At 53.3% G+C, this 24,128-nt stretch overlaps 1 protein-coding gene across 1 annotated transcript; it reads left to right on the top strand.

Moving 5' to 3' along the window:
* Window positions 1-3,120: 3,120 nt before the first annotated feature.
* LOC306812881 (uncharacterized protein) lies at window positions 3,121-4,503 on the top strand (the record flags this gene model as incomplete). The annotated part of the gene is made up of 2 exons (XM_079327804.1): window positions 3,121-3,406; window positions 3,875-4,503. The coding sequence occupies exons 1-2, from the start codon at window positions 3,355-3,357 to the stop codon at window positions 4,501-4,503; spliced, it is 681 nt and encodes a 226-aa protein (XP_079183930.1). The 5' UTR covers window positions 3,121-3,354.
* Window positions 4,504-24,128: the final 19,625 nt, after the last annotated feature.

Below are 24,128 nucleotides of genomic sequence, written 5' to 3'. Positions count from 1 at the left end.
GCACAGCACAGAGCAGCAGCTTGCCAGGCTCAGCAGGAGCCCGAGTGCAGCTGAGTGCTGACGGCAGCTGCTCGCTACAGATGTGTGCAGGGAAGAGGCGCTGCAATGCAGCCCCTATGTCCCGAGCCCTCTTTCTCCTGGCCCTCCAAAGCTCACGCCCGGCTGATGTGGATGGATGTGGTTCGGATGCAGGGTGGGTGGTGTGTGGGATGGGACAGAGCTGTGTCCTGACCCTGGCCATGCCGAACGTCCTTGTGTCGCTGGCTGTGCCGCTGCTGGGAGAGGCGGGGGCTGAGGCCGGCCGGGGCGGAGCTGTTGGCGTGGCAGAGGAGGCGGCAGGGCCGCAGAGAGAGCCGGGGCTGAGGGGCACAGCGCTGCTCGGCCGGCGGTGCGGCGCCATGCGGCGGTGTCGGGGCGCGGGGCTGGCGGCGCTGGCCGCGCTGCTGCTCGGTGCGCGGGGGTGGCGGCCAAGGGGCCGCGGCCGGGGCTGGGCTCATCCCGCACGGCCCTGCAGGCTGCCGTCCTGCCTCCTTCTTCACACACCTCTCCCCTCCCGCTCCTCTCCAGTTCTTTCCTCTCTCTTCTCTATCCCGTTCTCCCTCAGGAATCCCCGGATATTTTTCTCTGCTCAACCCTGCAAAACATTGCCTGTTTACACCTTACGAAATTACTTTCTTATCGTTCATCTCTTCGAAGTTTTCTGTCTTTTCGTGCTTTTTCCTACATCCTCCCATTTTCTTGTGATTTCTGAGCGTCCTGTATTTCACGCATTCATCTCTCCAGAAACGATTCCTGGATATTTCCGTTCCTGCTTATCTTGAAATCTTCTGGGAACTGTCTTCTCTGTACGTTTCCGATTCTTTCTGGGAGCTGTGTTCTGTGCACCAGGGCAATGTTGGATTTCAGGTTTGTCCTTTTTCTGTCCCCGGCAGTGGCATCAGGCAGAGCCCAGGTGCAGCAGGAGCCATTCCTGGAAACCACCGAGGGCACCGGCATTAACATCAACTGCTCACATCCCAGGAAAGTGAGCGGCGATTACATCCATTTCTATCGCCATCTCCCGGGCCAAAGCCCCGAATTCCTCGCACTCACTTTTAGTGGGTCCAAGGATGTTCCGGCCATCGCAGGAAAGCTGTCGGTGTCGGAGGACGGGCGTTGGAGCGCGCTGTGGCTCGGGCGGCCCCGGCGCGGGGACGCGGCCGTGTATTACTGCGCGCTGGGCCACGGGCAGAGGAGCCGGGGCTGCGGCCGGGCACGAACCGCCGCGGGCGGGGCCGGGCGGGGCCGGGGGCACAGCGCCGCCCGCGGCCAGCAGGGGGCGCTGCCGCTCCGCCCCCGCCAGCTCCGGCTCCGAGTCCCCGCGCGCGCTCAGCCCCTCTGCTCAGCGCGGGCTGCGGGCGGCTCCGCTCCCGGCGGCACCGAACAGCCCCGCCCGGACACGGCTCCGTGTGCGCACCGACATGGTCTGCCTGAGGCTCGGAGGGCACCACGCCCCTTCCCAAGGACCTTTCCTACCAAAAGAGCTCAGTGCCTTATAGTGTACATGGCATCCTCTGACCTAGCGTTGTGTCAAAAGGGCATCAGCTATGGTACATATTCCTACCCAGCCTCTGTCATGTGTCTTTCCTCTCTCCTCTATCCCAAAGCTGCTGATCTCTTTTCTGAAGGGCAAGCGACATCTCCAGGTCGTTTATATGAGGAGCCGCCAGTAGCATGCTACACTGAAATTTAGTTCATATATCGGATCCATTATCCGATAATATTCCCTCCAAATGGACTCTTCACAGAGTCAGACACTACATGTGAATGCAGTCGCACCTAAATTTCCCATTGAGAAGGTGTTGAGAATGCAAGGCGGTTCCTTCTGATCCTTGAGCCCAGACGGATTTCCCTGACAATTATACCCACGCATCCTGCCAGAGAATCAGATCCAGAATGGGCTCCTCTCAATGGAGGTACAGTCCTGCCAGGACCCTGCTTCAGTGGAGGGTTCCACGGGCTCACACCTTCCTTAAGGACACATCCACCTACTGTGGCTTTGGATCTTCCATGGGTGGATTTCTGCTTTACCATAGACTTTCATAGGCAGTAGGGCTACAGCCTCCCTCTCCATAATCTTCACCACAGCCTGCAGAAATATCAGCGCTCTGGTGCCTGCAGAAGCTTCTCTCTCTCCTTCACTGACCTTCCTGACTGCAGAGTTCTTTCTCTCACAGAATCCCAGTCCTCTCTTTCAGCTGATATTGCACAACCGTTTTACTGCCTTTCCAATCGTTGCCGAAACAGATGCTCTCTTTGACAGGCAAGGAGTCCAGGGTCTGGAGACCATCAAGACCTTCTGCTTCCTGTGTCCCTTGTCTCTTCTTAAAAGCACGTGCATCGAAAGACAATTCCGAAATCCCCACTACTCAGTGGAAGGGGAACAGAAAGGAATAGGCTGTGGGGGAGAGGTGAGAAAAGAATCTGTGGCTCCTGTGCTCCCCGGGACTGAATGATCAAAATATGAGTATTGGTCTAATACCGATACTCAACTGTGACGGACAAAAGACTCTCTAACAATTTAAAGTGAGAAAGTGTATGTTTATTCAGCGCTGGGCAGCAGCGTGAGGTAATCCTCTAATACGTACTGCAAAATTACACATGATTACCAAGTCCATTTATTAGCAGAGGAATCAAAGAAATATATATTCATAATAACAGCCCTCCCATGCCCCGCTTCTTATGATAATTAGCTTAAATAGCTACTAAGCATGCGTGATTGACTTTTAAATTAAGTCTGGGGCCGTTTCCGTGGGGAGGGGTCTTAAAAGGAGAAAGTAAGGTGAGTCTTCCTCAACCTAAACTCTTGACCTTTGGTATTACTGACAATACAAATGATTTCTGGGGATAGTCCAATTTTCCAAAGAATGGGTTTCTAGTTGCATTGTCTATGTTCTTCTGGTTCTGCTCTCTAGTTTCGTCTTTTCCCATGGTAAGCGCAGCTGAGCAAACATGAAATGACAGACAATTAATTATTTAAGTTTCAGATAACTACTCCCTTCTAATTTTTTAATTGTTTTCAGCAAGGTCACTAAAATCCTAATTTTCTAAGATCATTGTTTCAGCACAAACGGCTCCCGCTCCGCGCACTTGGCCCCACTGTCTCCGTGAGCCGCAGCTCCGAGCGCTGCCCCTCTCCCACCGCTCTCCTCCCCCCCGCACCCAGCCAGGACCCGGCGAGAGCCCGAGCGGCACCGGCGCAGGGCTCAGCCCCGGGGCGGAGCTGGCGGCGGGGAGGGGAGAGCAGAGGGGAGAAGCGGGCGCTGCCGGAGCAGAGAGCCGGGGCTGAGGGGGCAGCGAGGCTCGGCCGGCGCCATGCGGCGGTGTCGGGGCGCGGGGCTGGCGGCGCTGGCCGCGCTGCTGCTCGGTGCGCGGGGGTGGCAGTGCAGGTGGCAGAGGCTGTGGCTGGGTGTCTGGGTCTCCCTGGGATAAGCAATGGGCTCAGGATTTCTCTCTGTCATTCGTGCTCCTCCTTCCTTCTTTTTCACATACTGCCCTTAACCGACATCTCCTCAATGAATCCGTTCTCTACCAGTTTGCCTGCTCTCCGATTCCATTTCTTTACTCATTCATTGATTCATTCAATCTCCTCCCAGTCCATTCATTTCAAACCCTCTTCCCTCATTCCAGTCTTCACCTCTGCAGTCTGACATTTCCCCAAAGTGTCTCACATTCTTATCCCAAGTAATCACTCTCTGAGAAATACTATCTCCATCCTTTATTCTCAGAACATATTCCAGCTACCTGTGATCTGTCCTCCTCTGCCCTTTCCCAACCCCGCGTGCACGGCATTTGCTGCAGAAAAAAAAGGTGATAGTTCTATTCTCTCGTACAGTGGCCGTAACCAGAGCCCAGGTACAGCAGGAACCGTCACTGGAGACCATCGAGGGCACCGGAATAAACATCACCTGCTCACATCCACAAATCCAGACTAGTGAAACTATCCTCTGGTACCGTCATCTCCCGGGTCGAGGACCCGAATTCCTCGTGAGCGCTCACAAAGAGATCAGAGAGCTACCCGACAGACCGGGTCAAGTTTCAGTGTCAGCAGATCGGCGATGGAGCGCCCTGTGGCTGGGGCGACCCCGGCGCGGGGACGCGGCCGTGTATTACTGCGCGCTGGGCCACGGGCAGAGGAGCCGGGGCTGCGGCCGGGCACGAACCGCCGCGGGCGGGGCCGGGCGGGGCCGGGGGCACAGCGCCGCCCGCGGCCAGCAGGGGGCGCTGCCGCTCCGCCCGCCGGGCCCCGGGCGGCTCCGCAGCTCCTTCGTGTGCCCCGAGCCCGCGGGGGCACCGCGACACCGCACAGCCCGCCACGGCCCCGGCACACGGCTGCCAGCCTGCCTGCTGCGGGACACGGGGCCACGCACTGCCCGCCCGGCCCTCGCATCTCGTCACTCAGGAAGCCCTGAAGTTGCTGTTTATAGCTTACAACAATATCAGCTGCAGACGACGAGAAAATAGTAGCCTGGGTCTCCGGCACTCCAGCTCCCCACAGTTTTGGGGTTTTTTTTATTTTTAATTTTTTAAAATATTCTTCTAATGTATACATCCTCAGACAGGAAGGGCACCATTTCTTGCCGGCCGCAGGTGTATGTACAGAACCGCAAACGAGACTGGACTGCTGTGGAACACATCTCGAGCTGTTTATTTTCCAACATCAGTCTCATTACATGATTAGAACAATGGGAGATCGCCTGCAGCTCACATCATGGCCAGAAGCCACATTACTTGATGCTACAATACACTTTGAAAATGTTTTGGACCAATCACAAAAAACACAAGCACACTGGCAATAGTTTTATCCAACTGCTATAACTGCATGTACATTGCTAATTTCGACCAAAATACCTGCTTGTAAATCTGTAATGTACAATGAACACAACTCCATTATTAGGTTTAGAACTTCCTAACATCATGCTAGATGTACTTTTCTGCAAGTTAGGGTGTTATTCCAGCCAAGAGTTAATACACAGACCATTGTTTTATTTGTCCTTGCGTTCTACATCTTATAGAACTTTTCTTCTGACAAATCTTAAGGCTACTGCTTCGCTCTATTTACAGTTCTGCAATTTCTGAGGTCTGCTTTTTGCCACATTCTCAAAACCCTCGTGTTTTAAGGATTCTCAAAGGAATGACAGCTGAACTTGGAATTCACTTCTCTACATTTTTTTCTAATCAGTGTGTTTCCCCTAACACCCTTGCTTGTGCAATGACCATCTTTCTAAAACATTAGAACATCTAGGAGGGCAGAGAATAACTCTCTTGCAGTAGAGGTGAAGTCCTTTTTCCGTCACTTTATGTATCCTCTCAGGTGTCCTGAAATGCAGATGCCAGGGTTTAGCAAAGCTGCACCTGTTAGAGCGATCCGTCAGAAAGAATAAGCTCCACATGAGGTGTCTCTTCTGATCCTTGCTCTAAATATCCAATTTTCCTTGGGGACAGGTGCCTTTTGCAATATTCAAGAACTCATTGCAATGAGCAAGTTTAGCAGAAGGCACAGTCAGGGCATGAGAAAAGTGAGAGTGTCTGGTTCTCTAATGCCCACATCACGTCCATTTTCCTTTCCAAGGGAAGACAAAGTAAAGGGAAAGCGATGACCAGAGCACACAATGACACCAATGCAGGAGTAGGTGAAAAGGGAATGAAAGGGGCAGCTCAGAACTCATCAGCCTTTAATTCATAAGCATTTAGGAACCAGCGGCTGTGGCTGTGAATTGGCTCAGGCTGAGCTTGGTCAGTAGCAAAGGGTTAAAGATGAAGACAGGAGAATATGGAAACCCCAGCAAAGGAGAGACTGCCAGTGCTGTGACTCTGGGAGCAGCAAGGATGGTTGCAGGTTTTTGTCTCAGCACAAATGCTGAGAAGAATTCTCATCTGCTTGAACATGTCTTATCATCTCTTCTCCTTTATGAACGCTAAGAAGGCACCATCATCGAAGGAGATCAAATAAGGATCAGCTTTCACATGTAAACTCAGTGACAACCTCAAACCCTGCAATTCTCTAGAAACCTACTTTAAACCATCTAGTGGGGCAACATGAGAATGTTTCAATTTCACCCATTATCGTAATCTGCATCATTTTTGACATCATTCCAGATAGCTTTACTGAGAAAATCCGTTTTATAGAAAACCAAAATGACCAGTATTTGATCACTCTGCAGTTCATATGGAAAAGAGCGTGAGTGAGGGACCTGGCAGAAAGGCAATTGTCCCAGGCAGGTGAAGAAGGGCAGGGCAGAAGGGACAGAGACTGTGGAGTCCCCTGTTCCTAAAGGAAATTGAGTTGCGCCCAGACAGGTGAGAAAGCTCAGCCGGGAAGAAGCCCCTGAGCTCCCCAATGGCCAGCACGGGCTGTGCAGCAGAGCTGGCCATTGCAGCTGGGGAGGTGAGGACTCCACTGCGAGCTGAGCGGGAACAGCCCCTCGCCATGGCTGAGGCGCCAGAGGCACGGAATGCTCCCAATGCCGCTGCCTGAGGGAGCCACGGGGGCTGCTGCTGGAGCAGCGACAAACGCAGCACGAGCATTTCAGGCACGCCAAGGACAGGCCATTGCTCTGCCTGCTCCCGCTGCTGCTCCCTTTGCACAGAGGCGTTTCCTGCACCTCTGCTGTCTCGGGGCTGCGACGTGGTTTCTGACTCTTCCTCACCCGCCAAACACGCAGCTTGCTCTCGCCATGCACCTCGCACATCTCATCCTCACCGTCTTCCTGGGACAGCTCCTGGGTAAGTCCTGCCAGTCCCCCAAGGCACTCTTCCTCTTTTTCCTTCTTCCTTCCCTAGGAAACTGTCAACACAGCATTCAGAAACGTGTCGGGATATGTCAGTGAAGAATGAGAAAAATCGGCTTCACTTTCTGGTCTTGCCGGTGGTTGATCAAGAAGCTCTTTGATAAGTAAAGGAAAAGAGAAGGGAGAAAAGTGAAACCTCAGATCCCTTCCCTGCCTTTTCTCTAACCTTCCATCCATCTCCCTCTATGTTCACATTTCTCAAACATTTGCAGAGTGTCCCTGTCTGCCTCCAAGCAGACACAGCTCTGCCACATCTTCCAGCGTTCTCAAGGCTGGCAGCACAACCAGGGCTCTCTTTTCAAGGCTCAGCATTGCAGGATCTTAGGGATAGTGGAGCACTCAGTGGTGACAGGGATGGGGAAGCATAATGAATCCCTTTGCAGAACCTTAGTTGACTCCTCATCTTTCCTGAGCTAACAAAATTCAGGGTATTGCCATGTCGTCTGAGTAGTAAATTATGAGCAGGAATACAGCCCAGCTCTTGTAGGTATCTTACTATTCTAAGACCTCTGCCACTCTGCGAATACCATTCTCACCTCTCTGTCTGCACACCTCAGGAATTCCCTTGCAGGGCAGGGAGCATTTTCCACCAGGGCATTGCACCCAATTTGTTTTTCGTGCCTGTTGTCCTTTCTTGTGCAGCTCACTGTCTCTTTATTCCAGGCACCTCGGGGCAGGACACGGTCACTCAGGAAGATGGACAAGTCACGGTGAAGCAGGGACACACCTTCCACACCACCTGCAAATACCAGAGCAGTGATTTTAGGGGATTACTCTGGTACCAGCTGCGGAAAGGCCAAGCCCCACAGCTGCTCTCCTATCAATCATTGACTGGCCCCACACACAGCGGCCGTATCACCACGCACCTGAACACCACGGGGAAATCCAGTGTGCTGAAGGTGGAGGAAGTGGAGGGCTCTGACAGTGCCTTGTACCTGTGTGCTGTGCAAGACACCCTGGTGCAGGGAGCTTCCTGGGCTGAGCAACAACCCAGGGGAGGGAGGGGAGGTGTCTCTGGAGGTGTGAGGTTGGGAAAGGGACCCTGATCGCAACACAGGGTTCATCAAAAGTTGCAGCCCAGATTTGCACAATGGCCAGATGCTTTACACTACATCCGTCCTGACACATCACTTGGAAAAATATGCCAGACTGCTCTGACTTCTTCGTGACTTCTTCCTGACGTCTTGTGCAGTCTCAAAGTAAAGAAAAATATCCCCTGAGCATGTCTGTGACCTTGTCCTTCCACACACCAGCCCTGAAGCGTGCGGCCTCACATGTTCTCAGTAGAACCCAGGGCTGGTTCTGTGTTCCTCTGCTGGGTGCACTTACAGAAGCCCCGTTTGCATGGACACACGGGAAGCACAGATATAGAAGATGGCTCCACACTGCTGTGCACCAGCCTGTGTCTGTCCGTGTGTATCCCTCATCGGGAGGGAATTCCCTGACTATGCCAGGGACACGGAGCACTGCTCTGGCCCTGCACAGCACAGAGCAGCAGCTTGCCAGGCTCAGCAGGAGCCCGAGTGCAGCTGAGTGCTGACGGCAGCTGCTCGCTACAGATGTGTGCAGGGAAGAGGCGCTGAAATGCAGCCCCTGTGTCCCGAGCCCTCCCTCTCCTGCCCTCCAAAGCTCACACTAGGGTGATATCGATGGATGTGGTTCGGATGCAGTGTGCGTGGTGTGTGGGATGGGACAGAGCTGTGTCCTGTCCCTGGCCATGCCGAACGTCCTTGTGTCGCTGGCTGTGCCGCTGCTGGGAGAGGCGGGGGCTGAGGCCGGCCGGGGCGGAGCTGTTGGCGTGGCAGAGGAGGCGGCAGGGCCGCAGAGAGAGCCGGGGCTGAGGGGCACAGCGCTGCTCGGCCGGCGGTGCGGCGCCATGCGGCGGTGTCGGGGCGCGGGGCTGGCGGCGCTGGCCGCGCTGCTGCTCGGTGCGCGGGGGTGGCGGCCAAGGGGCCGCGGCCGGGGCTGGGCTCACCCCGCACGGCCCTCCCGGCTGCCGTCCTGCGTTCTACAAACAAATCTCTCCCCTCGCGCTCTTCTTCTGTTCATTTCTCCCTCTTCTCCATCTCGTTATCCCTCAGGAATCCCCGGATTCTCTTCTGCGCTCCTTCCTACAAAACATTGCTTTTTTACAGCTTACGAAATTACCTTCATATAGTTTATCTCTTCTAAGTTTTCTGTACTTTCTACTTTCTCCTACATCCTCCCGTTTTCAAGTTTCTCCTGAGCATCCTGTAGTTCACGCTTTCATCTCTCCACAAACGATTCCTGGACATTTCTGTTCCTACGAATCTTAAAATCCTCTGGGAACTGTTTTCCATCTCTGTACATTCCTGAGTGTTTCAGCGATCCTTTTTCTGCGCACCAGGGCAATGTTGGATTTCAGGTTTGTCCTTTTTCTGTCCCCGGCAGTGGCTTCAGGCAGAGCCCAGGTGCAGCAGGAGCCATTCCTGGAAACCACAGAGGGCACCGGCGTCAGAATCAACTGCTCACACTCCAGCAAAATGAGCGGGGAAGCCATCCATTTCTACCGTCAGCTCCCGGGCCAAAGCCCCGAATTCCTCGCACTCACTTTTAGTGGGTCCAAGGATGTTCCGGCCATCGCAGGAAAGCTGTCGGTGTCGGAAGACGGGCGTTGGAGCGCGCTGTGGCTCGGGCGGCCCCGGCGCGGGGACGCGGCCGTGTATTACTGCGCGCTGGACCACGGGCAGAGGAGCCGGGGCTGCGGCCGGGCACGAACCGCCGCGGGCGGGGCCGGGCGGGGCCGGGGGCACAGCGCCGCCCGCGGCCAGCAGGGGGCGCTGCCGCTCCGCCCCCGCCAGCTCCGGCTCCGAGTCCCCGCGCGCGCTCAGCCCCTCTGCTCAGCGCGGGCTGCGGGCGGCTCCGCTCCCGGCGGCACCGAACAGCCCCGCCCAGACACGGCTCCGTGTGCGCACCGACATGGTCTGCCTGAGGCTCGGAAGGCACCACGGCTATTCCCAAGGACCTTTCCTACCGAAAGAGCTCAGTGCCTTATAGTGTACATGGCATCCTCTGACCTGTCTTCAGAGGTGGGCTAGCGTTGTGTCAAAAGGGCATCAGCTAGGGTACATATTCCTACCCAGCCTCTGTCATGTGTCTTTCCTCTCTCCTCTATCCCAAAGCTGCTGATCTCTTTTCTGAAGGGCAAGCGACATCTCCAGGTCGTTTATGTGAGGAGCCGCCAGTAGCATGCTACACTGAAATTTAGTTCATATATCGGATCCATTATCCGATAATATTCCCTCCAAATGAACTCTTCACAGAGTCAGACACTACATGTGAAGGCAGTCGCACCTAAATTTCCCATTGAGAAGGTGTTGAGAATGCAAGGCGGTTCCTTCTGATCCTTGAGCCCTGACGGATTTCCCTGACAATTATACCCACGCATCCTGCCAGAGAATCAGATCTAGAATGGGTTCTCTCAAGGGAGGTACAGTCCTGCTAGGACCTTGCTTCCGTGGAGGATTCCACAGGCTCACACCTTCCTTAAGGACACATCCACCTGCTGTGGCTTTGGATCTTCCAATGGGTGGATTTCTGCTTTACCATAGACCTTCACAGGCAGTAGGGCTACAGCCTCCCTCTCCATAATCTTCACCACAGCCTGCAGAAATATCAGCCCTCTGGTGCCTGCAGAATCTTCTCTCCCTCCTTCTTTACTGATCTTCCTGACTGCAGAGTTCTTTCTCTCACAGAATCCCAGTCCTCTCTTTCAGCTGATATTGCACAACCGTTTTACTGCCTTTCCAATCGTTGCCGAAACAGATGCTCTCTTTGACAGGCAAGGAGTCCAGGGTCTGGAGACCATCAGGACCTTCTGCCTCTTGTGTCCCTTCTCTGTTCTTAAAAACACGTGCACCGAAAGAAAATTCCGAAATCCCCACGCCCCAGTGGAAGGAGAATGGGAAGGAATAGGCTGTGGGGGCGAGGTGAGAAAAGAATCTGTGGCTTCTGTGCTCCCCGGGACTGAATGATCAAAATATGAGTATTGGTCTAATAGTGATACTCCACTGTGGCGGACAAAAGACTCTCTAACAATTTAAAGTTAGAAAGTGTATGTTTATTCAGCGCTGGGCAGTAGCGTGAGGTAATCCTCTAATAGGCACTGCAAAATCACTGGTGATTACAAAGTCCATTTATTAGCAGAGGAATCAAAGAAATATATATTCATAATAACAGCCCCTCCCATCCCACTCTTCTTATGATAATTACCTTGAATAGCTATTAAGCATACGTGATTGACTTTTAAATTAAGTCTGGGGTCGTTTCCCTGGGGAGTGGTCTTAAAAGGAGGAAGTAAGGCGGGTCTTCCTAACCCTAAACTCTTGACCTTTTCTATTACTGACAATACAAATGATTTCTGGGCATAGTCCAATTTTCCAAAGAATGGGTTTCTAGTTGCATTGTCTATGTTCTTCTGGTTCTGCTCTCTAGTTTCGTCTTTTCCCATGGTAAGCGCAGCTGAGCAAACATGAAATGACAGACAATTAATTATTTAAGATTCAGATAACTACTCCCTTCTAATTTTTAAATTGTTTTCAGCAAGGTCGCTAAAATCCTAATTTTCTAAGATTAGTGTTTCAGGACAAACGGCTCCCGCTCCGCGCACTTGGCCCCGCTGTCTCCGTGAGCCGCAGCTCCGAGCGCTGCCCCTCTCCCACCGCTCTCCTCCCCCCCGCACCCAGCCAGGACCCGGCGAGAGCCCGAGCGGCACCGGCGCAGGGCTCAGCCCCGGGGAGGAGCTGGCGGCGGGGAGGGGAGAGCAGAGGGGAGAAGCGGGCGCTGCCGGAGCAGAGAGCCGGGGCTGAGGGGGCAGCGAGGCTCGGCCGGCGCCATGCGGCGGTGTCGGGGCGCGGGGCTGGCGGCGCTGGCCGCGCTGCTGCTCGGTGCGCGGGGGTGGCAGTGCAGGTGGCAGAGGCTGTGGCTGGGTGTCTGGGTGTGCCTGGGATAAGGGCTGGGCTCGGGATTTCTCTCTGCCATTCGTGCTCCTCCTTCCTTCTTTTTCACATACTGCCCTTAACCGACCTCTCCTCAATGAATCTGTTCTCTACCAGCTTGCCTGCACTCCGATTCCATTTGTTTATTCATTCATCGATTCATTCAATCTTCTCCCAGTCCATTCATTTCAAACCCTCTTCCCTCATTCCAGTCTTCCCTTCTGCAGTCTGACACTTCCCCAAAGTGTCTCACATACTTATCCCAAGTATTCTCTCTCTGAGAAATAGTATCTCCATCCTTTATTCTCAGAACATATTCCAGCTACCTTTGATCTGTCCTCCTCTGCCCTTTCCATCCCTGCGTGCACGGCATTTGCTGCTGAAAAGAAAGGTGGTTGTTCTATTCGCCCGTACAGTGGCCGTGGCCAGAGCCCAGGTGCAGCAGGAACCAACACTGAAGACGACCGAGGGCACTGGAATCAACATCAGCTGTTCACATCCACAAATTCAGACCAACGACTGGATCCAATGGTACCGTCATCTCCCGGGGCGAGGACCCGAACTCCTTGTGAGCGCTCGCAAAGGGATCAGAGATCTGCCGGACATTGCAGGTCAGCTGTCGGTGTCAGTAGATAGGGGATCGAGCGCGCTGTGGCTCGGGCGGCCCCGGCGCGGGGACGCGGCCGTGTATTACTGCGCGCTGGGCCACGGGCAGAGGAGCCGGGGCTGCGGCCGGGCACGAACCGCCGCGGGCGGGGCCGGGCGGGGCCGGGGGCACAGCGCCGCCCGCGGCCAGCAGGGGGCGCTGCCGCTCCGCCCGCCGGGCCCCGGGCGGCTCCGCAGCTCCTTCGTGTGCCCCGAGCCCGCGGGGGCACCGCGACACCGCACAGCCCGCCACGGCCCCGACACACGGCTGCCAGCCTGCCTGCTGCGGGACACGGGGCCACGCACTGCCCGCCCGGCCCTCGCTCCCTCTGCATTCGCACTGCGATGTTAAGGAAGGTGGTTTTGAATCCAACCTGAGGCTGGAATCAATTACTCTACATTCTCTTCTTCATCCACGGGTTTTTCCACACAGCCTTGGATATGAGTTCAGCATCTGCCTGAAATAGTAGAACATCTGGGAGGGAAAACATTACATCTGTGGGAGTAATGGAACTTTTCAAAACAGCAGGGAGCTTGGTCACAACCACCTTCCATCCGGTGTCGGCGCTCCCGACACCAGAACCGGCACCGGTACCGGCACCATCTCACGTACTCGCACCAACACCAACAGGAGTCCAAGCTCCCCACTCATATTCGATGGGCATGAAGGAGTCCTGACATCTTCAAGCGGTCCTTGCAATGGCTCAGTGTTGAGACCACAAACTTATTTTAAAGAACTGAGAGTTCTTGGAGTTGACCCCAGGCGACAGGGCTACAACTGGACCAACTGAGACTCAGCCTCAAATGCTTAGAGGTTACTTCTTGATGAGTAGTTGAGCATCAGTTTTCTAGGTTGCCCTAAAGGAGTGGGGGTCTGAGGTGTGTGTGTGCACCTGGAAAGTGGCTGTGGGCTTCAGCAGGTCCCCAAGGAACTCTGTGTGCCTTTGGTAGCTGTCAGAACTGTTTAAAGCCCATGGTCAGAGGATTCCTAGGAAGACAGGGAAGGATCACTCCTACTCCCTGTTCTTGTCTGGGCTTGGTAGCTCTGGCTTAGGATTCCTCCAACAGAAAAGTACGAAGACAAGAGAGAAGTGGGAGAGAGAGTAAAGGATGTCAAACACAGGCCATGGTTTCAGAGAATCTCAGCTGACCTCCTTTGGAAGGGCAGCATTGGATCCTCAACACCTCTGAATTCCATGCCAGGAGCTCTGTCCATGGTCCAGCATCAGCTTCTGGGTTCCTGGGTGTCCTTGTGAGGGCTGCACCAGTGGCTTTAGCATGGAGGACACCTTCTGCCCCCATAGCAGTTGGTGATGCAGGAGATGTCAAAGCCCCCGGAGCTGATGGGCACTCCCTCAGAGCTGAGGATGCTGCCAACGGCAGCGGAGGTGGAGGATCCCAGCATGGTGTTCTGTGGGAAGGAGCTGAGGATGGGGCCAGGCAGGGTCACCAGCACAGCAGGCGGCTCAATGGCCACGTGGGAGCTCTGGCACTGCCTGACACAGCACTCATTGCAGCTGTTGGCCAGCGGGCAGGGGCCGCAGGGCTGGCAGCAAGGGTTGCACTTTTCTATGCAGGGCATATTTTGGGTCATGAGGGGCACGTGGAGAGAGGGCAGGAGGGAAGAGAACACAGGGATACATGAGGAGCAGCCTGTCGCCACATCAGGAGTGAGTCAAACAACATGCAGCAACATGATTTACCCATCTGGGGCCTTGCCCTTCTCCAGAATGCTCCAGCACCCCTGATGGGGCTGCCTCCGGGGCATCCCCTGTTGAGTGCAGTTTGCCACATTTCTGCTTGTGTTCTCTTGCCTGGACTTCTCTGCATGCTAGATTTCTGTCGTAGGATACTACTGAGAACCAAGGAAGTGCCTTTCTCAGGCTGCACAAGGACAAGGAATTATAACAATGATTATGTAATTCCTGCATAATGTTTTGCAAAAAGCATGTTTTCAAAGAGGTGTTACCTTCTTAGACCAGGGAACCTTTTCTATTTTGTATTGCACAAACTACCCTATAGTTGGGAATGATGAAACAGGAAAACATTATAAATGTGAGTGCTTAGCAAAAGATTTTGAAACCATAAATGAAACAGGAATGATAGCAGTTTTGGACTGTGAGGAGGAGAGCAACAATGGGAATGTTTGTGGCCTCCTTCCTTTGTTTAGGTAATGCCAAATGTCATAAATACCAAAGAAGCAAGCAGACAACCTCTTCCAAGTATAGCAGGAAAGGTTTAGAGATCAGGTTTAGAGATAAGAAAGCTGTAAAACATGATAATATAATTCCTATAGGTTGCATGGAAATACTAGGAAATTTGTATCTTGTATTAGATTGGTTAGTGGAAATCAGAATATTCAGCATAGAAGAAGATTTATTGTGTTGTAAATGGGAAAATCACTCTCTTACCTCTCTTACTGCTCTTACTTCTTACCTCTCCCACCATTCTCTTACCCCTCTCTTTTGCCTCTTACATTTTTCTTTCTCTTATCTCTGAGAATTCCTAACCCCCACTCTCTCTCAATCCTGCTCTGAGCTGTGGCTGGCAGCTCTCTGCAGGGCCCTGCATACCCATGCCCTTTACAATAAACTGCAAATTTCAAGACCAGAATATAGAGAGTTCCTGAGTTTGTCCTGATGACTGTCCCCCTGACAGAGAGTCTCACACCCTATATATTGCTATAGTGGCTGATAAAAAGTACATTGCTCAAGAATCAGATGCCCAGCAGTGAAGATCTCTCTCTCTCTTTATTTTAGCCAGAGTATGTACCAAAATGGGAAGGAACAAAAGCTCAGAATTTGCCAGGAGGCTGGAGAGGGAGAGAGGTGCTGCTTAGGAGCTGCTTTTTGGCACTTCTCACCACATTCACACATCAGGGCTTTGCCTCCTGTCTCTGTCCCCATCTCAATCCCTTTCCTTTTCAGTGTGCCCAACAGTGGCTGGAAAGCTTCAATAGAACTGCACTGTGGATGGGGCTGCAGATTCCTCCTGCTCGCCATGCCCTCAGTCTGCTCTCCCCCAGCCAGCACTAAGCCAACCAGGACTCCATCACCCTATTTTAGAAATTTATATGCCGATCCATTAAAATACCCTTTCCCCACCAATAAACTTCCTCTCTTGTCTCCTGAGCTGACACATGTAGAGAAGCAGTGAGCAGCTGCTTCCAAAATATCAGAGGCTAAACTAAGAGAAACCCAAAACTCTTTCAACAGAGCATGACACCTGCGTTTCCCAGAGCCCTGAGTGCTCTGAGGATCCTCTGAGGAGCTGCTGTACTTTCAGAAGCCCGCCCACCATCAAGGAGCACACAAAAACAAACACACTTTTCAGTGAGGCAGAGACGTTACTTGGCATGGTAAATGTTATGAACAGAGAAGGAAAACCAAGGAAAAGTACAGGAAGCCACTGAGACTGTCCACTCACTGCTGTGGAGACAAGAAAAGGCAAAAGGTGTGTGGGCCTCATTCCAGCCCTCCACACCACAGAGACGTGACTGTGTCACATGTGCACTGCACTCTCTCTGCCCTTTCATTGTGATGCCAAGAATGTTCTGCCGTGTGCTCAGAGTCTTGCCAAGGAAAAGGATTCTTGAGCTGGGGAAAATGATCTTCAGGGCTGTGCTAGCTTGGATCCTGCTAATCCAGTCAGGTGGGTGTATTCATGTCCTTCCTGTTGTTTCTCATGGTTTTTAGCAAGTTATTTGGAGGTGTCTGAAAACAACAGCATGAGATCAGGGGGAAATGTAGATATCTGAACTTTCCATTTCTTTGGAAAGACAGCAAAGATGGGGGCAGTCTCAAACACAGAGCAAGTGAGAAAAGGAAGCAAACTTCTCTGCAGACACATTTATGCCTGTGTTGCAGGTCTTGTTGGAGGTGATCTCCTGAAGGAATTCTTCCCTGAGGTGCTAGTCAGAGTTGGACAGCAAGTGGTTCTTCCTTGCCAGTCCACCACTAAGGACAGTCTCACCAATTTGAACTTCTTCTGGTACCGCCAACCCCCAGGAAGAACTTTGCTATATCTCTTGCAAGCACATACACAGAATGACAAATACCGCAGTGGCCGATTCTCGATGGTGGTCTACAAAAACAAAACAGCCCCCTTAGAAATAACTAGTGTCTCTCTTCAGGACACTGCTAGTTACTACTGCGCTCTGAGGCACCACCTTGAGCCAAGCTAAATTTCCGTTCGTACAAAATCTGTGTCACCAACAGCACATCCTCCAGCCTCAGCCGTGCTTTCATGTCTGAAATGATCCTCTCCTTCTTATATTTCCATGTTGGCCTTTCCAACTTCTCCATCCCAAATGCTCCCTATTTTTCTCAAAGTCTCCATCTATGCAGAGGTATTCAGAGCAGTGACTTAGGCAGGACCATGGGACTCTCTGCAGATGAGTGAAACATGACTTTTCTTACTTCCTCATATAGAAACAAACATCCCTCAAGAAAACAATCAACATATCTGGACATAACATGCAATTGTAGTGTCAATCCTTACCTGCACTTCCTGGGAGCTGACACTGCAAAATCCAGTGCTGCTGCTGGAGTGTCTTATCCAAAGCCTTGACCAAGTTGTTGGCAGAGCCAGGGGATCCATGTCTCTGCTCTCCTCTTGGCCTAGCCCTTGACACAAGAGCCCAATGGACCGCAGACAACTGGGTCATCTTGTTCCTCTTTGCAGAGCAGCCAAAGAAGACAAAAGCAGCTTTTACCTTAATGCCTTCAGCACTGGGCAGGGTAACCTTCTCTGTGCTGCACATGGTTAAATGATGAGATACTCCCATACCCCAGCCAGCATGAACTCTGCTACTTCAAAAAATACTAATGAAAAGAAAAGCCAAGGAAAGCCTAGTAAAACTGTGAAATACCTAAGCAACCAGTAGCACTGCAGTCCATGTGGCAAGAGGTTCTGTATATTTAGTACAGTGCCTTGAGATCATCAGATAATGCAAATGAATTGAAGTTTTGAATGAAAACTGATTGATGACAAAGATGAGATGATGATCATGGTGACACTTTTCCCTTGTTTGGTAGAGTTGGAAACTCAAAGGCCAGTTGGTTTAGGCAACCCAGAGCCCAAGTAGAACTCAGCTTGGCCTATTCTGTATGAGAAATCCTGGAGCCACATTGGTTTTGTTGCTTATAAGAGGTTTTCCCATCAGGAAACCTTAATTGCAGTACACTGGGCATCCCCATACTGGCAGGACCTGAAGGACACCTTCTTATGTGCTGGCTAGAACAACAGGAAAAGACACCAAAGGTGCCAGGGAAATTTGACTGGTTTGTCTTTATCAACCCTCAGCTTTTAGTTCACAAGTCATATGAATGCCAAAGGAGTAACAGGACTCTAGCTGCAGCATAGCATGCTGAGAAGGTAAGTCAAGGGCAACAAGCCTACAGGCAGGAAAATGTGGGGAAAGTTGGGGATTGTGAATTCACAGCAGTTCTGATTATGCAGACTCTTGTTTCTGGGATTATTTCCCACTCTGGGAAGGGTGGAAAGGATGACAATGAGACTTTGTTCCTGAGAGCTCAAGCTGGTCTGTGCAACCCCAGCATCTCCCTCCCAAAATGTCCCACTGTTCCTCTGATCTTTTCCCTTAGTGGAAGTCACAGCAGACATAGTCCAATGTCACTAATTATCCACAGGACAGTCGTACAGCCCAGCAGGAAAAACTGGTAATAATAGGTTCCAAGATCCTACAGGATCCTGCATTCCTGATTTCTCTACCTCTTCTGTCCAAAATGCTCAGGGCCCATGGGAAAGGGGTGTGGCGTCAATTCCTACACTTCTCATATGGGTCCTTCAGAAACTACCTGCTCTAGCCTGGCTTCTCCACAATCTCCACTTCCCTCAGGCCACAGCTAAAGAGTTTGTGAGTATCTCCAAGCCTGGAGACTCCACAAGGTGCCTGGACAGCCTGCACTGGTGCTTGGTTATCCTCACTCTGTGAGGCTGCACTGTGGGTGCCATATGCCGAAACTCCAAAAACCCCCTTTCCTCCTTCTTTCTCTGAATCTTTCTCTGAAAATTATGTATTACTGTGTGGAATAATCCTTTGCTAATTTGACATCACCTATCCTGGCTGTTTCTCCTCTCAGAATCTTGTGCATCCCAAACTTCATTTTTGGGGCAGTATGCAAATCAGAGAAGGCCTTAATGTTCTGTAAGCACTATTGAGCAACAGCAAAAACATTCCCCTGTCTGTGTCATCAGCACTACTGTGAAAAAAAAAATTAAGTTTATCCCACTAAAAATTAGTACAGCTTTGTGAACTGCCTCAGGTTCAATTTCTCCAGCCTGCCAAGATCCCTCTGGGTGGCAGCACAACCCCGTTGTATAGCAGCCTTTCCTTTCATGTTTCACTAAAGAATTTGCTGGAGTTCGTTTTTATTTTCAACTTCCAGATCATGGCTAAAGATGTTAAAGTGGGCTAGACCCAAGACTGACCCCTGGGCTGCCTTGCTAGAAACTGACTTCCAACTAGACCTCATGCCACTGATCACAACTCTTAGGGATCCTCTGTCTGTCCACTGATCTGTCCAATTCACTATCCACTCACTCAGTTGAGACTTCCTCAGCTTCTCTTAGGAGGACCTTGTTTTGAAGGACAGTGTTAAAAGCCTTCCTGAGGTCAAGGTAAAAAATACACACTGCTCTCCCCTCATCTACAAATCATTTCAGCATAGAAGCTCATTATCAAGTCTGTCAAGTGTGAGTTCCCCTTGGTGAGTCCTGCAAACATTCTTGTCCTTCATGTGCCTGGAAATGATTTCCAGGGTTAGGTGCTCAAACAGCATCTCAAGGCTTCAGGGAAGTTCCCTGGGTCCTCTTTCTTGCCCTTCCTGAAGAAAGCAGTGACATTCGCTTTCCTCCAGCAGTCCTCGGGTACCTCCCCAAAACACCATGATCATTCAAAGCTTATAGAGATACTCCATTCTCCAGATTATTTCCCTTATTTTAATTCCTGAAGACCCTCCCTGATGCATGGTATTTTGCCCCAGGAGGCGCTGGATCTCTCTAAAGCTAGAAGGAATTGCATGAACCTTTCAAAATAGAGAACTGTTTCATTAACATCCCAGGAAAGATGATAGGAAGTTAGGAAATCTCACATGAGGGGTGATACTGAAAAACCCCACAATGTCATAGCTGCATGTGGGACATTACTCAGGACACACAAGACTAAACAAATGATGCAGACTGCACAGATGATCATCAGCCATATGATGTTCTATACTGTTGCATTATTTAGAATTTTGGCTCGGCTTTTTTAGAAGTACTGAAGCATTAACACCTCTGAAAAGGCTCCACAGAGCATGAAACCGGGACAGCGATAGGGACGCGCTGGTAGCCGTGGGAGAGCAGCCATCATCTCCAAGGCGCCGGTGCTCCTCTGCCCACGCAGCTGTCAGCATCTCTCGCCGAACTCCCGTTCTCATGAGCCCCTGCGTGTCCTGCTCCTGCCCGGGGCAGGGCCCGGGGCCCGGGGCGGGTGTGTCGGGGCGGGCAGAGGCGCCGGCGCTGCCCCGGCGAGGCGGGGCCGGGCGGGAGCGGCCCGAGCGCGGCTCCGCTCGGCTCCTGTGCGGCTGCCGCGGAGCCGGGGCCGGGCACGATGGCGGCCGGGCTGGGGCCGGGGCTGCTGGCCTTGGCCTTGGCCTTGTGGCCGGCAGGTGAGAGCCGGGCGGGGAGGGAGCGAGCGGGGCGGGGAGGGAGGGACGGGGACAGGGACAGGGACAGGGACAGAGACAGGGACAGGGACAGAGACAGGGACAGGGACAGGGACAGGGACAGGGACGGGGACAGGGACAGGGACAGGGACAGGGACAGGGACAGAGACTGGGATGGAGTCAGGGAGAGCGAGAGGAACACGGATAGGCACAGGGACAGGGACAGGGACAGGGACAGCGATGGGGGCGGGGACAGGGACAGGAACAGGGACAGGGACAGGGACAGGGACAGGGACAGGGACAGGGACAGGGACAGGGACAGGGACAGGGAGAGGGAGAGGAAGGGTCAAAGGAAGGCGCAGGGATAGGGACAGATGCAGGCTGAAGCAGGAGCACGAACAGGGCACAAAGGCAGAGATTGGAGAAAGGACAGGAGCAGAGGCAGGGTAAGGAACACGGGCAAAGGCCGGGGCAGACACAGGGACAGGGGCTGTGGCTGTGGCTGTGCCGGGCCGGGGGCACCGGGACCCCGGGACAGCGCCCTGGGGCCGTGCTCGTGCCCTGCCCGATCGCTGCGCTCTCCCTCCGCAGGGCTCTGGGCACAGCCGAGGCTGCAGGAGGCCGGCGGGGGGCTGCGAGCGCCCGGGGACTCCGTGACCCTCTCCTGCCACGGGTCCGGATTCACCTTCGAGGATTATTACATCTACTGGTACCGCCAGGCACCCGGAGGCAGCCTGGAGTGGGTGTCTTTGATCAGCTCCCCCAAGGGCACTATAGAGGACTACGGGGCAGCAGTGAAGGGTCGTACCAAGGTCTCCCGGGACAATTCCCGGTCCGAGGCTGATCTCTCATTGCGGTCCCTGCAAGCTCAGGACTCTGCCCGGTACTTCTGTGCCATCCCACTGGAGCAGGAAATGCTGATGAGCTTGAACACAAACCTTCCGGGCTCTGGCAGAGGTTGTGTCAGATGTCAGGAAGGTGAGAGTTGCCAGGGGCCAGGAGCTGATGACCCCCACGACTCTGCCTGATATTTCTGTGCTGTTCACAAGGGGACAGGAAACCCTTGTGAACAACCCTTTGTGTTACAGTTGAGCTGTATCACAAACCAGCTCGGGTCTGGTTCAGCACCCACGGAATTTGGAAATGGTGATTTCCAAACCGGTTCATGGCTGTTCTAAGAAATCAGGAATCATCTCCATGCTGCACAAGTGATCCTGGCCTTTGAAGAGCTCCTTTCCCAACACTGAAGGTTTCCTTCTCCTGAGTCTCAGTTGCAATGTTCTATTCTGTAGAGTAGGTTCAAAGTTTTTTCTGTCATCCAATCAGCCTGGTGACTACCTGGCTCCAGTCCCACTCTGCCTTGCTTGGTCCCCTTCTTAAGTGGAACACAGAAAGCACTTGGCCTTTGGCAGCACTGTCTCTTCCTTTGACCCTTTTGGTGTCATCCCCTTGCACCACAGAAAGCAAAGGGGCGCCTAAAGGGTCTGAGAGCAGGATGAGGCCCTTGGCCTCCTGTTTCCAAACTAGACAAATCCCCCTTGGCCGTGTATCCAAGAGCTCCCATTCCGAGCCTCAAGCTCCCTTTCTATGCTATAGATCCCCAGCACAAGGCACCATGTCCAAGTACCCAGGGAAAGAAGGAGGAGGGTAAGGATGCAGACAGTCTGTGGAGTGGGCAATGCTGCCAGAAGAGTGGTGGCAATCAGGACAATGTCACTGCCAGGGCTAAGAACTGTCCCAGTCTGTGGTCACAGGGAGAACCCTGGGTTCCTGCTGAGGAGGAGGAGGACACAGGGCAGGGAATGTCTTGGCTCTGCTGAGCAGCCTGGTCCCTGCAGAGTCCTGGGCTGCCTTTGCTGATGGGCAGGGGTCGTGGTGGGCTTTGTCAGGAGGAGGCAGCTGGAGAAGTGTCACCACTGGGAGGGAGTAGGGGGAAGGGCCAGAGTGCAGGGAGCAGGTGAGAAGCACTTTGGCTTAGGAGTGCCCTGGCCAAGCCCAGCTGGGATCCTGGGGTGTCTCATGTGGGAGCAGCAGCTCAGCAGAGCCAGGCCCAGGGGCCCAGGGGAAGGACAAGCTGACAGGCACCCTGGTCAGCTCCAAAGTCCCAGCAGCAGCCGCAGCCTGCAAGACTTGCTGAGAGACAGGGCAGGGCTGGCCCCTGAGAAACACGTCCCCTTTAGCCCAGCACAGCATTTCCTGCCCAACAAACAGTCTGTTCTTGCAGCATGCAGAATGAGAGACAGGCAGGAGGGCACGGAGAGCTTCAAGTTGTGCTTTTCCTGCCCCACCTCTCCCCTCAGTGGTGTCACAGGCAGAGGGAGGGAGCAGGAGGGACTGGCCCTGAGAGCAGTGCCAGAGGCGCAGGCAGGGCAGGTGTGGGCAGAGCTGTTGTGCAGGCAGAGAGAAGGTGGAGAGAGGCGAGCCAGAGCGGCCTGGCCATGTGGTGTGCCCTGTGTGTGGGCTTCTTGTCCATTGTAGGTAAGTGCAGGGAAGGGCTGCTGGCGCCAGGTGCTGAGCCCTGTGCTCTGCAGGGCTCTGGGGAGCTGTGCTGGGCGCTTGCAGCCGCCCCTGTTGGCCGGCTCCAGCTGCCCAGCCGTGCCTGTGGAGCACGCTGAGAGCAGCCCTGCTCCTCTTGTGCCTGTCAGCTCGTCACCTCCATCCAAGCTGCCTCCTCTGCAGCCTGGGCACACGCAGGGCACCTCCCTGCTGCACTCAGAGCTTGGGGCCCAGCGCTTTGCCCTGGCACCGGACACTCTGCTCCTGGGCACTGTGGCCCCTCTGGCACACAGCAGCTGCAGGATGGCAGCACAGGGCACAAGCCCCATCGCCTGGGACAGGCCTGCGTCTCTGCTGGGCTCATCTAGAGCACTTTCAGGGATAGCAGGGTGGGTTCCTCACCATTCTGTCTTGGCAAGGACCAAGGGCTTTGTCAAGCCATGGTGCATATGGTTCCTGCTTCTTTGGGGAAAATCAGAAGTATTTTCCTGTCTGAGGGGAAAAAGGAGAGAGGGAGAGAAATGTGGCATGTCCTTCCTTGTGAGGCTTGATAGCTGTTACCAGCTCTGCCCATCAGTGTCAGCTGGATTCAAAGTGGTGGATTTTGTCCTCCCACTGGTGCAGTGCCAGACCAAAGCCTCAACAGCCTTGCCCTGAGCTCTGCTGAATCTTGGAGTGACTGTGGCTTGTTCTTGCTATTTGCAGCATTAACTGATGAGGTGGAATTTGTGCAGCACCCCAGGAAATTGACCGTGCGAGAAGGAGATGAAGTCACCTTCAAGTGCAGCACATATAGAGTAGCTTTGTGGGCATATTTAATTTACTGGTACCGTCAGGGCCCACAAGGCTCTCTCAAATGTATTTATGCGGAGGGTAATATCTACGGAGAAGGTTTCCATGAACGCTTTGTGGGATCAGTGGAGAGCTTTGGCACCACACTGCAGATCCGGGCAGCAAAGCAAGGGGATTCAGCAACCTATTACTGTGGAGGAAGAATCACCCTGGAGCAGCTCTGTAGCAGAATGGATCAAAAAGTGCCAGATGGGGAAGACAGATATCTCAGCATTTCTTTCTAGCAGCTGCTTCCAGGACTCTTGTCAGGCAATGTCAGGTGCAGAAAACATCCCTCTGGCTTGGTGGCACTAAAAGGCAGTGGAGGCAGGGCTGGGAGAAGGGCTGCTGCCATTTATGGTGCAGGAGGATCTGTTGTGGGAACTGCCCAGACTGTTTGGGCAAGTGCAGGTTTAGTGCACGTTGCCTGGGGTCGTGTCCAGCATGGCCTCATTTTCGCTCTGTGCCTTGGCTGCAGAGCCATGGGATGATGGGGATGTGTTGCTGTAGCTGCCAGAGTGCTGTGGTGGATGAAGCCAGGCTGTTTAGCAAAGGCAGATCAGCAGGGATGACATTGCTCTGGGTGGCTGCTGCAGAGCACCTGATGAGGAAGAAGGAGTTGAGAATGTGTGGTGAGTTGGCTTTGGTTGTCCTGCAGGGGCTCATCAATCTGCTGTCTCAGTGCCCCTCCTCTACTG

This window comes from Erithacus rubecula, assembly GCF_903797595.1.
Source record: "Erithacus rubecula genome assembly, chromosome: 27".
Taxonomy (NCBI): Eukaryota; Metazoa; Chordata; class Aves; order Passeriformes; family Muscicapidae; genus Erithacus; species Erithacus rubecula.
The sequence above is the reverse complement of the archived record's forward strand: the minus strand, read 5'-3'. Positions and strand labels throughout refer to the sequence as shown.